The sequence below is a fragment of the Canis aureus genome, chromosome X (genome assembly GCF_053574225.1).
Source record: "Canis aureus isolate CA01 chromosome X, VMU_Caureus_v.1.0, whole genome shotgun sequence".
NCBI classification, from domain to species: Eukaryota; Metazoa; Chordata; class Mammalia; order Carnivora; family Canidae; genus Canis; species Canis aureus.
In genome coordinates, this window is record NC_135649.1 from 124329493 (window position 1) to 124343150 (window position 13658).

At 68.6% G+C, this 13658-nt stretch overlaps 2 protein-coding genes across 3 annotated transcripts in view; one reads left to right on the forward strand and one right to left on the reverse strand.

The window, feature by feature from the left end:
* The window catches only part of PPP2R3B (protein phosphatase 2 regulatory subunit B''beta), a 35980-nt gene extending 25846 nt beyond the window's left edge, over positions 1-10134 (forward strand). For both annotated transcript variants that reach the window (XM_077888897.1, XM_077888898.1), the window contains exons 4-13: positions 130-232; positions 1079-1153; positions 1889-1975; positions 3004-3160; positions 4463-4511; positions 4928-5017; positions 5126-5301; positions 6905-7023; positions 7091-7197; positions 9433-10134. In XM_077888897.1, the coding sequence (XP_077745023.1) occupies positions 130-232; positions 1079-1153; positions 1889-1975; positions 3004-3160; positions 4463-4511; positions 4928-5017; positions 5126-5301; positions 6905-7023; positions 7091-7197; positions 9433-9583 (1114 nt within the window). In that variant the 3' untranslated portion in view covers positions 9584-10134. The remainder of the gene's footprint in view (positions 1-129; positions 233-1078; positions 1154-1888; positions 1976-3003; positions 3161-4462; positions 4512-4927; positions 5018-5125; positions 5302-6904; positions 7024-7090; positions 7198-9432) is intronic.
* The window catches only part of LOC144308438 (cohesin subunit SA-2-like), a 48034-nt gene continuing 44412 nt past the window's right edge, over positions 10037-13658 (reverse strand). Inside the window, exons 29-33 of the mRNA XM_077888895.1 lie at positions 13059-13193; positions 12615-12793; positions 12439-12547; positions 11954-12044; positions 10037-11106 (exon numbers count right to left, since the gene is read on the reverse strand). Coding sequence (XP_077745021.1) covers positions 11092-11106; positions 11954-12044; positions 12439-12547; positions 12615-12793; positions 13059-13193 — 529 coding nt within the window. The 3' untranslated portion in view covers positions 10037-11091. The remainder of the gene's footprint in view (positions 11107-11953; positions 12045-12438; positions 12548-12614; positions 12794-13058; positions 13194-13658) is intronic.

Here is a 13658-nt window from a genome sequence, read left to right on the forward strand (position 1 = left end):
GGGCACGCGCTGGCCGTCCTGTCCTGGGGCCGCCTCAGGATCACGGCCCGCCCTGGCCCGTGTTGGGGAGGGGCCCGTGCTGCCCTGTGAGGTCATCACTGGGCACCCCCTCACACCCCTCCCCCGCAGGATCCTCCACAACTGTCACGACGACGCGGCCAAGTTCCTGCACCTGCTCATGAACCCCGGCTGCAATTACCTGGTGCAAGAGGACTTTGTCCCCTTCCTACAGGTAGGCCCTGCATCCCCCCGCACGCTCCTCCCCTCCTCTAGGCCCGGCTTTCCGTCTACACTGCACGCTGCCTGGGACTCAGGCTCCCTTCCCTTGGGGAACTGCCTGCGAAAGAGATGGCTCAGGGGCCAGACGCTTTAGGGGTGTGGGGGGGGTGACCTCATTGCCCCCCGCAGTGCAGGGGTGTGTGGGGGAGGTCCTGGTGTGCTCCCTGCGGTGCAGGGTGTCTGGGGACAGCCTAGTGTGCTCCTCGCAGTGCAGGATGTGAGAGGGAGGACCCAGTGTGCCCCCCCATGGTGCAGGGGTGTGAGTGGGGGACCGTGAGCAACTGCAGCATTTGGGCTGCGGAGACTCGGGGCGCAGCCCCACTGTGTTGGTGCGGTGTAGGGGCAGGGCTCCGTGTTCTAGAACGGCCCGTGCTCCCCCAGACCCGGTCAGGCCATGGTCGCAGGTGGCAGAGTGGTAGCTGAGGGTGCAGGGCGGTGTTCTCCGATCTGTGCAGCCCATGCAACCTCCTGGGTCATGTGACCGTGCCTCGTAAACGAGGGTATTTGAACCCTCCACAGGGGCGTTTGCGTGGGTCCTCAGTGTGTTCATACGCGTGGAGTCAGTTAATGGTCCGAGATCGTGACGGGGCTTGCGGTAAGCCGCCCCGAGCCGCCGCCGCATGAGCCTGAGGGGCACAGACTCGTAGCCTTGGGGTCGTGGTTTGCCCACTGCCACGTGGTTGGGGCGTCTGCACTCGGCAGCCCCGGCGTGTACACTGTGCAGGGCTTGGCGGCGGATGTGGTGCTAGTGCCTGGCGGGCTCTGCGTGTGCGCCGCAACATCTTGTGTTTGTGTGCAGGATGTGGTGAACACGCACCCGGGCTTAGCCTTCCTGAAGGAGGCGTCAGAGTTCCACTCTCGCTACATCACCACGGTGAGTCCATGTGCACAGCCTCCGCCCCAGCTCCCGGCCCCAGTGAGCGTGCCAACGAGGACCCGGGTCCTGCCCCAGCACACGTGCAGACAAGGACCTGGGTCTAGGCCCCAGTGAGCATGTAGACAAGAACCCGAGTCCAGACCCCAGTGCTCGTGCCAACGAGGACCCGGGTCCAGGCCCCAGTGAGCATGTAGACAAGGACCCGGGCCCAGGCCCCAGCGCGTGTGCAGACAAGGACCCGGGTCCAGGCCCCAGTGCATGTGCCGACAAGGACTCGAGTCCTGCCTCAGAGTCTGAATGAGGACCCGGGTCCAGGCCCCAGCGCGCGTGTGAACAAGGACCCAGGTCTAGGCCCCAGTGCGCGTGCAGACCAGGACCCATGTCCTGCCCCAGCGCGTGTGCGACTGCGGACCCGGGTCCTGCCCCAGCGTGCGTGCGATCGAGTTGGGCGTTCTTGCATGAGGTCAGCGCAGCTGGGTCCTTCACCCGCCGTGAGGACTCCCGCCTCCGGGAGCTGTCCCCGGCCCCCCGCCTGCTGAGGTGTATCTGTGTGTGCCCTGGTCCCCCTGGGCGGTGCAGGCCCCTCGGGGGCGGATAAGCGGCCCCCTGGGTCCCCTGGCCGCCTCCCTGTGGTCCGGGGCACCGTCATTGTCACCGCGCTGCTGGGCCTGTGCGGAGGGGGCCCCGCATCCCCCGGGGCCAGGCGCCCTGCTCACGGCCTTCCTCCCGCAGGTCATACAGAGGATTTTCTACACCGTCAACAGGTCCTGGTCGGGGAGGATCACGTGCGCGGAGCTCCGGAGGAGCACGTTCCTGCAGGTAGCGGCCAGCGGGGCCGTGGGGCCCGCACCTCCCTGCCCCTGCGGCGCACATGCCCTCCGTCGCCCGCTCCATCCTGCACCCTCCTTTCTCTTCCATCCGCGATCGTCCTGCCCCTCCACCGTCTACCCGCCCACCCGTGCTCCAGCCTCCTTCATCCACCCGCTCTGCACCCTCCTCTGTCCCTCCTCCACCCCCCACCACCCGTTCTCCACCCTCTCCCCACCCATCTCTTCTCCATCCTCCTCCCTCCATCCTCCACCCTCTACCCCATCCATCCTCCACCCTCCTCCCTCTACCCTCCTCCCATCATCCTCCTCTCCTCCCTCCATCCTTCACCCTCCTCCCTTCACCCCATCCATCCTCCACCCTTTACTCCATCCACCCTCCTCCCTCCATCCTGCATCCTCCTCCCTCCATCCCCCACCCTCCTCCCTCCACCCCCACTCTCCTCCTTCCATCCTCCACCCTCCTCCTTCTATCCTCCACCCTCCTCTCCATCCTCCTCCCTCCTCCCTCCATCCTCCACCCTCCTCCCTCCATCCTTCACCCTCCTCCCTCCATCCTCCACTCCGTCTTCTACCTTTCTCCAGCTGTTCCCTGTCTCTTCTCCATCTTGTATTCTCCGCGTCCTCTACCCACCTACCCACCCATTGACCCTCCACCATGCACCATCCACGCAGGAGAAATGACCCATGGGCACTGGGAGCAGGGTGTCCTCTTCACTCAGGTCCCGTGGACACGTGGGCATTAGCGAGGGGGGTGTTGACCTGCCACACAAGGAGGCCCCGCTGTGACAGCAGTGACCACAGGCTGCTTCACGGTGCCAGCAGCAGCCAGGCAGTCTCCGGCATGACCCTGAGCTTGGCGCGCGCCTGGCCTGGGTGCTGTGCTCCGGACGCTCAGGCCTGTCTATGCCAGTTTGGGGCCCCCACCGTCGTAGTGTGAGACGCCTCGGGGGGCCGCACGCACAGAGAGGCCCCGCTGCTCTGGAAGGTGCGGCAGTTCTGCTGGCTGTGTTTTGGCAGAACGTGGCGCTCTTGGAAGAGGAAGCAGACATCAACCAGCTGACGGAGTACTTCTCGTACGAGCACTTCTACGTCATCTACTGCAAGTTCTGGGAGCTGGACACGGACCACGACCTCCTCATCGATTCCCAGGACCTGGCCCGGCACAACGACCACGGTGAGCGTGCGGCCCATGGGACGAGGGGACGAGGGGATGCAGGTGCTGGCCCTCGGGGCCCTGCTGTGTCTGCTGCCATGGCGTGGTCACCTGCGTGAGATGGCCATGTGCATGACAGCGCAGGGCACACACGAGCCAGGGACACACGCGGGACATGTGGATATGGACGGTCACCTAGGGGGGCTGTGCAGGCGGCTGAGGTCATTGGAGCAAGTGACCACAAACTGGGACCCTCCAGCGGTCGGATTCATCCTCCCCGAGCTCTGGGGACCTGAGTCTGAGGTCCAGGGGGGACACGCTCCCTCCAGAGGCTCTGGGGAGGGGCCCTACCGCCTCTTCCAGCGTCGGTGGCCCCAGGCGTCCCCGGGCTGGTGGCCGCGTCCCTCCCGTCTCTGTCCTCACGGGGCTCCTCCCCTGCGTCTGTGGCTCCTCCTCTGTCTCTTGCGAGGACCCCTGTCGCTGGACGCAGGGCCACGTGGTCCAGGCGAGCCCAGCTCAGATCCTCCCGTCGTCCCACCTGCAGCGCTCTACCTCCATTTGAGGCCCTGCGTCCCGGTACCAGGAGTCCGGGTGTAGACGTGTTCTGGGGCACGCAGTCCAGCCTGTTGCAGCACCCAGCCATCCTGCGGCGGGAGACCAGTCTTCAGGGTGGGATGAACCAGGAGATGTGCAGAGGGACTTTGTCTTCCTCTCCCCGTCTGGCGGGTGCTGCGCTGGGTGGGGCCGAACCGTGTCCCCCAAAATTCATTTGTTGGGGCCACGTTCCCCAGACTCCAGGATGGGACTCTAAGTGGAAGCGTGGGGCTTAGAGGTGATGACGGGCACACGACGTCAGTAGCGGGGCCCCGAGGTCAGGACCCGGTGTTAGACGAGGGCGTTAGGACACAGCGCGCACAGAGGGATGCGCACGTGAGGACGCGGGGACGAGACGGCCGCCCGCCCGGGAGACCGGCCTTGGGGTCACCAGCCGCGACCCCTCGTGGAGCTCAGACTCCCCACCGCCGGGGACGGGACCGGGACTAGGCGGGGGTGTGTCACCTGCCCAGTCGGTGGTGCTCTGTGACCCACACCCACGCTTGCTGGTGCGGTGCTTGTCACCTGGCGGGTGTGAGTTGAAGGCATTTGGATTCTATCACCACGTGTGCGTGTCGGGCAGCAGAGCGTCTGCAGGTGTGCAAGTGGGCGTGTCCCACCCTTGACAGTGCACTGTCGGGCCCCCGGGCGGCCGCCCACTCTCGTCCTCTGACGTGGGCTCAGGGGCCCCGCGTCCCCCTGCGCTCACCGCCCACTCTGTGTCCGCAGCCGTCTCCACCAAGATGATTGAGAGGATATTCTCTGGGGCCGTGACGAGGTACGTCCCGCCGTCCTTGCCGCTCGGTGCTTCCTGGCGCGGCGCCTCAGTCCGGCCCTAGCTCAGTCACCCCCCGGGGGCTCGTCAGGCGTTGACAGGGAGTGCTGGGGTCACGCGAGGTCATCGTGGAGGACGTTTGTCATGGGAGGTCACTGGTAAGGGGGACACATGCTGCTGTCACACAAGCTCATAGGGAAGCCCCACGCCGCTTCGTCACGTGGTGTCACGGGGACGCCCACACTCCTGCCTCGTGAGATCGTTAGGAGGACACACTCTCTGTCACGGGAGGTCATCAGAAAGGGCAGCAGACGCCGCTGTCGCGTGGGCGGGGCCTGGGAGGCCATGAGCGTGAGAGGCCCGGGAGCCACCCCGCCTGGCTGCCGCACACGCGCTCTCGCTCTCCCCGTCGACGGCAGGGGCAGGAAGGTGCAAAAGGAGGGAAAGATCAGCTACGCCGACTTCGTGTGGTTTCTGCTCTCCGAGGAAGACAAGAGAACTCCAACCAGGTAGGGACTCGGCGGCCGCCGGTGCGACTCTTGGCGGGGGCGGGCGGGTGTGCGCGGGGTCCTGCGGCGCCGCCCCAGCACGTGTCCCCGCGGCCCGCCGCGCTGCAGCATCGAGTACTGGTTCCGCTGCATGGACCTGGACGGGGACGGGGCGCTGTCCATGTTCGAGCTCGAGTACTTCTACGAGGAGCAGTGCCGCCGGCTGGACAGCATGGCCATCGAGGCCCTGCCCTTCGAGGACTGCCTGTGCCAGATGCTGGACCTGGTGAAGCCGCAGAACGACGGTGAGGCTCCGTGAGCGCGCCGTGGGGCACCCGTGGGGGGCGGCCCCGTGGGCGGTGTCCCCGTGAGGCGACACATTGTCTAGGTGATTCCTCAGCATAGTTGCGACACCTGCCCGGGCGGGGCGAGGTTTCCCGGAGGGAGGGGCACAGCGTGTGAGGTGATTCCCCGAGATGGGACGCCCCCGTGTGAGGAGACATATCGTGTGAGGTGATTGCCCCACTGCCGTGAGCTGTGCTGCCCCCTGTGAGGGGATGGCCCCTCGAGTGAGGAGACACATATGAGGGGATTCCTCGCCGTGACCTATGATGCAGTTCCGTGTGAGGGGACATGTGTGAGGGGACTCCTCTCTCCACTGCGTGAGCTGTGCTTGTCCCCGTTGAAGGGATGTCCCCCCCATGTCAGGGGACACATTGTATGAGGTGATCCCCCCCGTGAGCTGTGGTGACCCCCGTGAGGGGATGTCCCCCCTGTGTGAGGGGACACATTGTGTGAGGTGATTACCCCCGTGAGGTGTGGTGACCCCCCTTTGTGAGGGAGAAGCCACTCTGAGGGGACGTCCCCCTGGGATATTGCCTCAGCCTGTGTGAGGGAAGGTCTGCTCTGTGAGGTGTGAGGGGATGCTCCCCATGTGCCATGTCCCCCTGTGGTACCCCCCTGTGTAGGAGACACCCCGTGTGACGGGATGTTCTTCCTGGGAGATGGATGCCCTGAGCGACAGCACGTTTCTCTCGAGTGAGAGGAGATAGCCTCACGTGTGATGCTCCCTGTGTGAGCAACGGCCGTGTGAAGGGCGCCCCTGAGGGAATGGCATCCCCACTGTGAGCTGGTGATGAGGGTGAGCGGGCCTTGGGGAGGCCTGGTCCCAACCTTGCCGCAAGACGCCACCCAGGGTGGGTGAGGAGGTGCCGTCCTGTGTGACGTGAGCGCCCTCGTCCCCCAGTGGTGGTGACTGCTGAGTGTGGACCCCACACAGTGCGGCCCAGCCGGCCACCCCCCCGTGCCCCCTCCGCCTCGCCCGTGGGAGGATCCTGCCCTGTGGGGTGAGCACACGTGTCCTTCAAGGGTCAGGGGTGTCCCTGACGCCATATCCCTCCACCTGTGCTCCAATTCCCCAGCTCGGGGACATGGAGCAGGAGCTCCTGCTGTGGGCGCGGCCCCGGGCGCACATCCCCACCCGGGGACCTCCTGACACCCCTCAGCTGAGGAGCCTGCGGCCAGGGCGCAGCCAGCAGGGGTCGGAGGAGGGCGTTCCCAGGGCAGCGGGACAGGAGGCTGCTCCCGCGGGACGCCTGGACGCGGACGGTTGCCGCGGGGAACCGGGTCTGGGGTGCTGACGGTCCCTGCGCTGGCCCTGGGCCGTGCCCCGTGGCGCCCCGTGGTGTGTGCGTGGGCTCCCCTGCGGCCGCAGCGTCTGTTCCCGCGTGCCGGGCGCTAGTGTGCCGCGACCCACCCACGTGTCCGCCCTGCCGCGGCCGCCGGTGGTGCGGTGCTGTCGGGCCGGATGCCCACCAAGCGCAGTAGTGGGCCGATTGTCAAGGCTCCTCAGGACGGGCGCCCGCGTCCCCCCACCCACGTGACCATGTGGCGGTTCTCGCCCCGTAGGGAAGATCACCCTGCGCGACCTGAAGAGGTGTAAGCTCGCCAACGTGTTCTTCGACACCTTCTTCAACATCGAGAAATACCTCGACCACGAGCAGAAGGAACAGGTCTCCCTGCTGAGGGTGAGTGTGGCCGGGGGCTCGGGGTGCCCGCTGCGGCCGTGCCGCGTGACGCACGTGTCTCGTGCAGGACAGTGAGAGCGAAGGCCCGGAGTTGTCCGACTGGGAGAAGTACGCCGCCGAGGAGTATGACATCCTGGTGGCCGAGGAGGCGGCGGCCGAGCCGTGGGAGGACGGGTGAGTGGGCACGGGTCGCAGGCGTGGCGGGAGGGCCCAGGTGGTACGCGGGCGGCGGTGCCCCCGACTCCCACAGCCTCGGCCACAGGCGGGGCCCGGGGGCTGCTCACGCGCCTCCCGGCCGTGTGTCCATGGGACAGGGCAGGGCGGGCACGTGGGCCCTGAACCCTGAGGGGAACCCGGGGCGGCCGCGGGAGGGCTCGTCCTGGGGTCAGGGGCCAGGTGCCGAGTGCAGCCGCCGCACCCCAGCCGCGCCCGCCCCAGCGCCGGCCTCCACCCCTTTTCTGGACGCAGGCCAGGCAGTGCCACGCGGCTCTGCCCCGACAGCGACCTGTGAGCACCCACCGGGAGGCCCGGGTGACCCCTCCCCGGCCCCACAGCCGCCCTGCAGGGTGTGTGCGCCGTGCCGTACCCCGCCCTGCGTCCTGCCCGGCCCCCTGCGCTCTTGACCCTTGGGTCGCCTGGAACTCTGGGGGTCCATCCGGCCACACACACGCGACGGGCTCTGGTCACACGCGTGCTCCCCATTCCCGTCAGGGGCCCTCACCTACCCACCGCAGGCACCCGAGGGCCCCTGGCACCGGGTCAGGGTCACCCAGGGTCAGGCGAGTTTCCCATGTGGTCGCGGGCAGCAGTGGAGCCTGTAGGGTGGGAGCCTCAAGTCCACGGGCTCCTGGTCTGCTGGGCCCGGGGGCGGGGTGCGCACGGGGCTGTCTTGGGGGGCTAACCCCAGCCCCAAGGGTCCCGGTGAGGCCGGGCACGTCCAGCCCCCCTCATCCTGCCCCCCAGCTCCTGGCGGTACTCGGCGCTGCTCCTCCGGCTCGTGCTTCCCTGACACCGCGGTGTGCAGCCAGCCTCCCTCCCACGGGCCCTGCCAGCGCCGGGCATCGGTGGGCACTCGGCCACATGGCCAGACGTTTGCCTGCCACCTCGTGGACCGGCCCTCCCGGAGGCCTCACGCTCCCGAGGGCCCCGCGGAGCCGCGGTTCTTGGCTTCCCCCTAACGCGTGGGCGCCACTTTCATGGCAGCGTCGCCTCTGAGAGGCTCGTCCCATTGACGCCGCGTGCGTGTGTGCTGCCGTCTCAGGCTGTGGCCCTGGTGTCCCCGTGTCGGATGCCGCGTCGCTCAGAGCCGCAGGCCGCTTCATGGGTGGGTCAGGGCCATGGCCCTTCCTGCCGGCGTGGTTTTGGTGCACCTCCTCCGGTGGAGGGATCACGGGGACTGGGTGCGGGTTAGTGGGGACGTGCTGTGCGCCCCAGGCCCCCACGTCCCGAGGGCAGAGCAGCCGCTGTGCGTGCATCTCCGCGGTGCCCTCCGGCCGAGGCGTCAGGGCGAGCCTGCCTGCCTTCTCCCTCACAGGGCTGTGGCCACGGGGTTTCACCTGCACGCGCGTCGGGGGAGCCGCTGGTGATTTCCCCGAACGGGCCCGCGGGCCGGGTGCGGGGTCTCTGGGACCGTTGGAGCCTCGGCACCCCAGCCCCAGCTAGTGGCTGTGGGGTGACCGTGAGCCCGTGCTGGCCCTGTCCTCATCTCGACTCTGGGGTTGCATGTTGCCAGCCTTCCTTGGTCATGGGCATCGGTGCGTCGGCCACACGGCAAATCCTTGTGCCCGTGTGATCCTAAAACTGCGCGTGGAGCGCCTCACTGGCTGCCTGCTGCGTGAGTGTGCCAGAGCCGGCGGGCATCCCCAGGACGCATCTCCGCGTCCTGTGGCCTTGGCCGCTTCCGCCAGGTTTAGTGGCCTCCAGTGCGTGGCTCTGGGTGTCCTGTCCCCCAGCGCTTCCTGATATTTGCTGCCGGCAGGGCAGTTAGTCGCGGTCTGCAGTGGGCGGCGGGCGGCCGGCAGCCAAGTGGCCACGGGTGTGCTGGGCGTGGCAGCCGCTGCAGGGGCGACAGCACAGGCTCTAAGGCCTTGCTGCGTGCACGGCCGCAGTGGTACCCGCCGCTGCCCTGCTAGGACGTCCCCACGACCTCCGTCGGGTGGCCGCCTGTCCTGCGTGGACCCCAGCCCTCGGTGCACACCCAACCTCACACTCCCTGCTGCGTCTGCTGCGTGCAGCCCTCCGTGTGCACGACGTGCTGCCCGTCCCTGTGGGCAGGAGCCGGCCCCGGTGACACGTCAGCGCGTTCCCAGGGGTGACTTCCAGGGGCACCTGGGGCTGGGCGCAAGTGCACCGCACGAGGCAGGGGACAGGGGGCCGTGCCCCAGGGTGCTCAGGACCGCGTTCTTGCAGGTACGAAGCCGAGCTCAGCCCCGTGGAGCAGAAGCTGAGCTCCCTGAGGTCTCCGCTGGCCCAGAGGCCCTTCTTCGAGGCACCGTCCGCCCTGGGCGCCGTGGACCTGTACGAGTATGCGTGTGAGGACGATGACCTGCCGCCCTCGTGACCGCGCCTCCAGGACGGGCGGGCGCTTGCTGCGCGCACAGCGGCGTGTGTCCCATCGGGACTTCCGTGGGACGTGATTTGTGCCGGACGACAGGTTGTTCTTTCTTCCTGGAAGCTGGTCAGGTGGCCGTCGAGCATTGTCCCTGCCCGTCCAGGGGCCCACATCCGTGCAAGGACCCCCGACAGGCAGGACACACGCGGCCCCTGCAGACTCACCCGCCCGGCCGACGTCCGTCCACGTGGAGGGCAGCCCGGTTCCGCGCCTGGAGCTCGCCCGCCGCGTGCTGACCTGTGGGTGTGGGGCAGCCCCGTGTTCTTACGAGGTGGGTCCGGAACATTCCAGGAGGTGTCCGTCCACAGCAGTGTCTGGGGCGCTGCCCCAGCCACCGCCCTCCACGCGGGACCTGCCAAGGAGCACCCCTCGCGTGTACTCACGTGTTTGTGTACATGTACAAAACGTGTAAAGTTAACTTTTATTTGGTGTGTATAGCGGTTTAAAAATGTTTTACGAGATCACGTTTGTATTTTCAAATAAAGAGTTTAAGGATTTTGTGACGGGCTCGGCTTACCCGGCCCTCGACGCGGACACGGCACACTCAGGTCACACAGCAGGCGGGGGCGCTGCTGGGGCGGACGGCAGTGTCAGCACGGGAGACCCCGTCCACGCTGCAGCCCTGGCCCTGTGGCCTGCCGTGCCCAGCAGGGAGGCCCTCCCCACAACCCCTAGCGGTCCCGCCGCCACCAGGGGCCGCGCTCGCCCACAGTGGCTCCCAAGGCCCAGCGGGCACAGGGACGCGTACCACGGGCACACGTGTTTGCCTCCGCCCCCGGCGGGGTCCTCCCCGCACACCGACCTCTCCCTCCCCGTGCACACGGGCATGTCGTCCTCCCTCCCTGTGCACACGTGCACGTCGTCCTCCCCACAGCAGGGGCTCAGGTATGGCACCGGCACGGGGTCTACATGGCAGGGTGCCCGCCCCCCACCTGTCAGGGGAGGGCGTCCTGCGAGGGTCCAGGCCGCACCTCGTCAGGACCCGGGGGAGCGGCCCCTCCCACCCGGCCCTGCCGCTGGCCCACAGCGCCGGACACCCCTATGCACCCAACGGAGGCCCAGCTGTGAGGAGCAGCAGAGCCGCAGCTTGGAGACCAGCACCGTGCTCAGGGCGGGGCAAGCTGGTTCTGGAACCTTCCAGCCGCGTGCAGCAGTAGCCAGCGAGGACGTTGCAGGCAAGTAGGCACCTGGTGGGCAGGGGGGCGGGTGCGCGGGCACCATGGGGGGCCCCAGGCCGCGGCCACGGGGTCGCTCCCCACACACGGGTTCGCGTGTGCAGCTGCGGACATCAGAGGTCACCGGCCTCCCCTGAAGACCGCAGGGCCCCGGTTGGCCGCCCCTGGAGGCCGCTGGCTCCCCGTCCCCAGGACCGGGTGGCTGTGGTTGACACGAGGCGGTGACCAACGGGGAACTCGTGACCCCCGATGTGAGGAGTCCCACCGGGGCCTGCATCCTCTTCAGTCCGACGCCCCCTGGGGATGCAGAGAACAGCCCTCAGGACCCGACAGGGACGGACAGGTGGAGGACCGTGCTGGAGGACGGAGCGCTCCGGCCCAGGCCTGTTCCCAGTCGGCGGGGGGCGGGGGGCGGGGACTCGGGAGGGGGCGGGGACCTCCCCCTGCCAGGGCCCTGGAGCGCCAGAGCAAGGCCGGGATGCAGAGCGGGCTTGGGGCGCGGCCTCCCCTGCACCCTGACCCCCAGGGCCCCCCAGGCCTGGCACACTGAACCCCCCAACCCTCCCGCGGCCCCCTGGGTTGGGTCACTGACCCCCTCCTGCACCCCAGCGTCCAACGGCACCCAGGGCCGACACACGAACCGCCCCCCACACCCCCAGGAGCCCCCGCACCAGTCTCAGAGCCACCCCAGATCCGCGGCTCTTGGAGGCGTGACTAGAGGGCAGCCAGGCAGGAGCCAGCAGACATGCCGAGGACCGAGGGCACCCCAAGCCCAGTGTCTGAAGCTCAGCAGGCCAGGGCACGGGGACCACCCCTTGCCAGCCTGCGGCCCCTAGGACCCTGCGTGGGCCTGGAGCGCACACTGGGTCGGCTCAGGGCCTGGCCCCCATCCCCCCATCCGGGAGCCTCAGATCGTCCATGCGGCAGACACCTGGTGAGCCCTCTGACCAGAGCCTGAGTCTCCTGCGAACGTGTGCAGGGACCTGCTCCCACCCACCCTGGGCACGGAGGCCACAGTGTCGCCCAGGACCCCATTAGGTGGGACGTCCCTCTGAGCACCCTGGGATGGGGGGGCGCAGGCAGGAGAGGCAGCCCCACGTCCATGCCCCACACGGCCACCGCCCAGAGGCCCAGCGGCACCAACCTCCTGGACAGAGATGCCCTCCACATCCACGTCCTCGTTGGAGGAGTTCTCGGAGTCCTCGGACGACAGGAAGTCCACATCAAAGATGTCCCTGCCAGAGACCAGGGGTGGCCCGTTTCCAGGGAGACCAAGGCAGGGACTGTGCCGTGGACGGAACATGTGTGGATGGCCGAGGGAAGGCAGGACAGGGAGACACGTGGACAAGGCACAGTCCCCAGGACGTGGGCCCCAGCGGCAGCTCTAACACGGTCATGTCCCCAGTGTTGGTGGCGCTACGGGCAGCGTGGACAGTGCTGTGCAGCAGGGGGACGCGGGAGGAGCAGTGTGCACACCTGCCTCCCGCCCCCAACAGCCCCGTCCCTGCTGCACACCCGGGCGGGCCCCCGTCGGGCCAGCGTCCCGTCGCAGCCGTCCCCAGGCCCTGCTCTGGGACACTCGGCCTGGCAGCCCCGCTCCACCCCAACGCAGGGCCGCGGCGGCCTCACCTCTTGGGCTTCCGCTCCTTGGAGGAGCAGCTTCTCGGCTCCCGGTCCCCCGCGGCGCAGCTGGCCAGCGTGTCTGGCGTCCAGGTGGAGCACGTCCCCGCGGGCAGCTCTGCAGGCCGGGAGCCGTCAGCCCGGGCCCCGCGGCCACCCCTCCCCACCCGGGCCACTCTCCCCACCTTGGGGCCGCTTGCTGTCCTTGCATATGGCGTCGAACGGGTTGGCGGCGGGCTCCTCCTCCCCCTGCGCCATGTAGTCCGTGCGCATCAGGGACTTGCGGTAGGCGAGCATGGGGTTCATGTCCCCCTCCCCAAACACGGGCACGCCCTCAGGGATGGAGTCCTGGAAGTGGGCGAGTCTGCGGGCAACAGGGGGCGTGGTGGGGACGTCAGGGGAGACGCCCCCAGGCACCCCGTGGTCCGTCCCCTGCTGGGCTAAGGGCCCCGGAACCCCGCGGGAGAGGCGCCCCCCGCAGCCACAGGGCGATCCTGCAGCACGGACCCCAGCAGCGCAGGCTCAGCCCGCCAGAGGGAGCGGCGACCCTCAGCCCGGGTCATGCCCACCCGAGAACCTCCCATTCCCGCGCCCCTCCCGGGGCCTCAGCCCGGGGCCTGCACACTCACGCAGCCGCGCGCTCCGCGGGCGGGATCTTGCACGAGAACTCGGCCAGCACGAGCAGGAAGCTGAGGTTGGGGAAGCGCTGGCGGGCCTCCTCCTCGGGTACCGGGGACTCGGAGAAGGCGAACGCCAGCCCGCGCCTGGGGACGGGTCCCGCAGGGAGGTGGGGCGGAGGGCGGAGGCACAGACGGGAGGCAGTGGGGCGTCAGGTGGGGCTCCCACGGGACGGGTGGGGTCAGGTGAGGCTTGGGGGGAGGGCGGGTATTAGACGGGGCACAGCACCAGGTGGCGCTCATTGGGGCAGGGTGGCTGGTGGGGGTCACTCCGGGGACAGGGATCGGCGGGGTCACTGCACACAGTGATCAGGTGGGGTCACGCCAGGGACTGGGGTCAGGTGGGGCTGGGACAGGGATCGGATGGGGACAGGAATCGGGTTGGGGTCACAGTGGGGACAGGGTCAGGCGGGGTCATGCCCGGGAAAGGGGCTGGGCAGGGGTCAGAGTCGGGCAGGGTCATGATGAGGCCGGGGTCAGGCGGGGGTCACAAGGGGGCAGGATGGGACACCTGGGAGCACAGCGGCAGGTGGCACGGGCCGGGGCATGGGT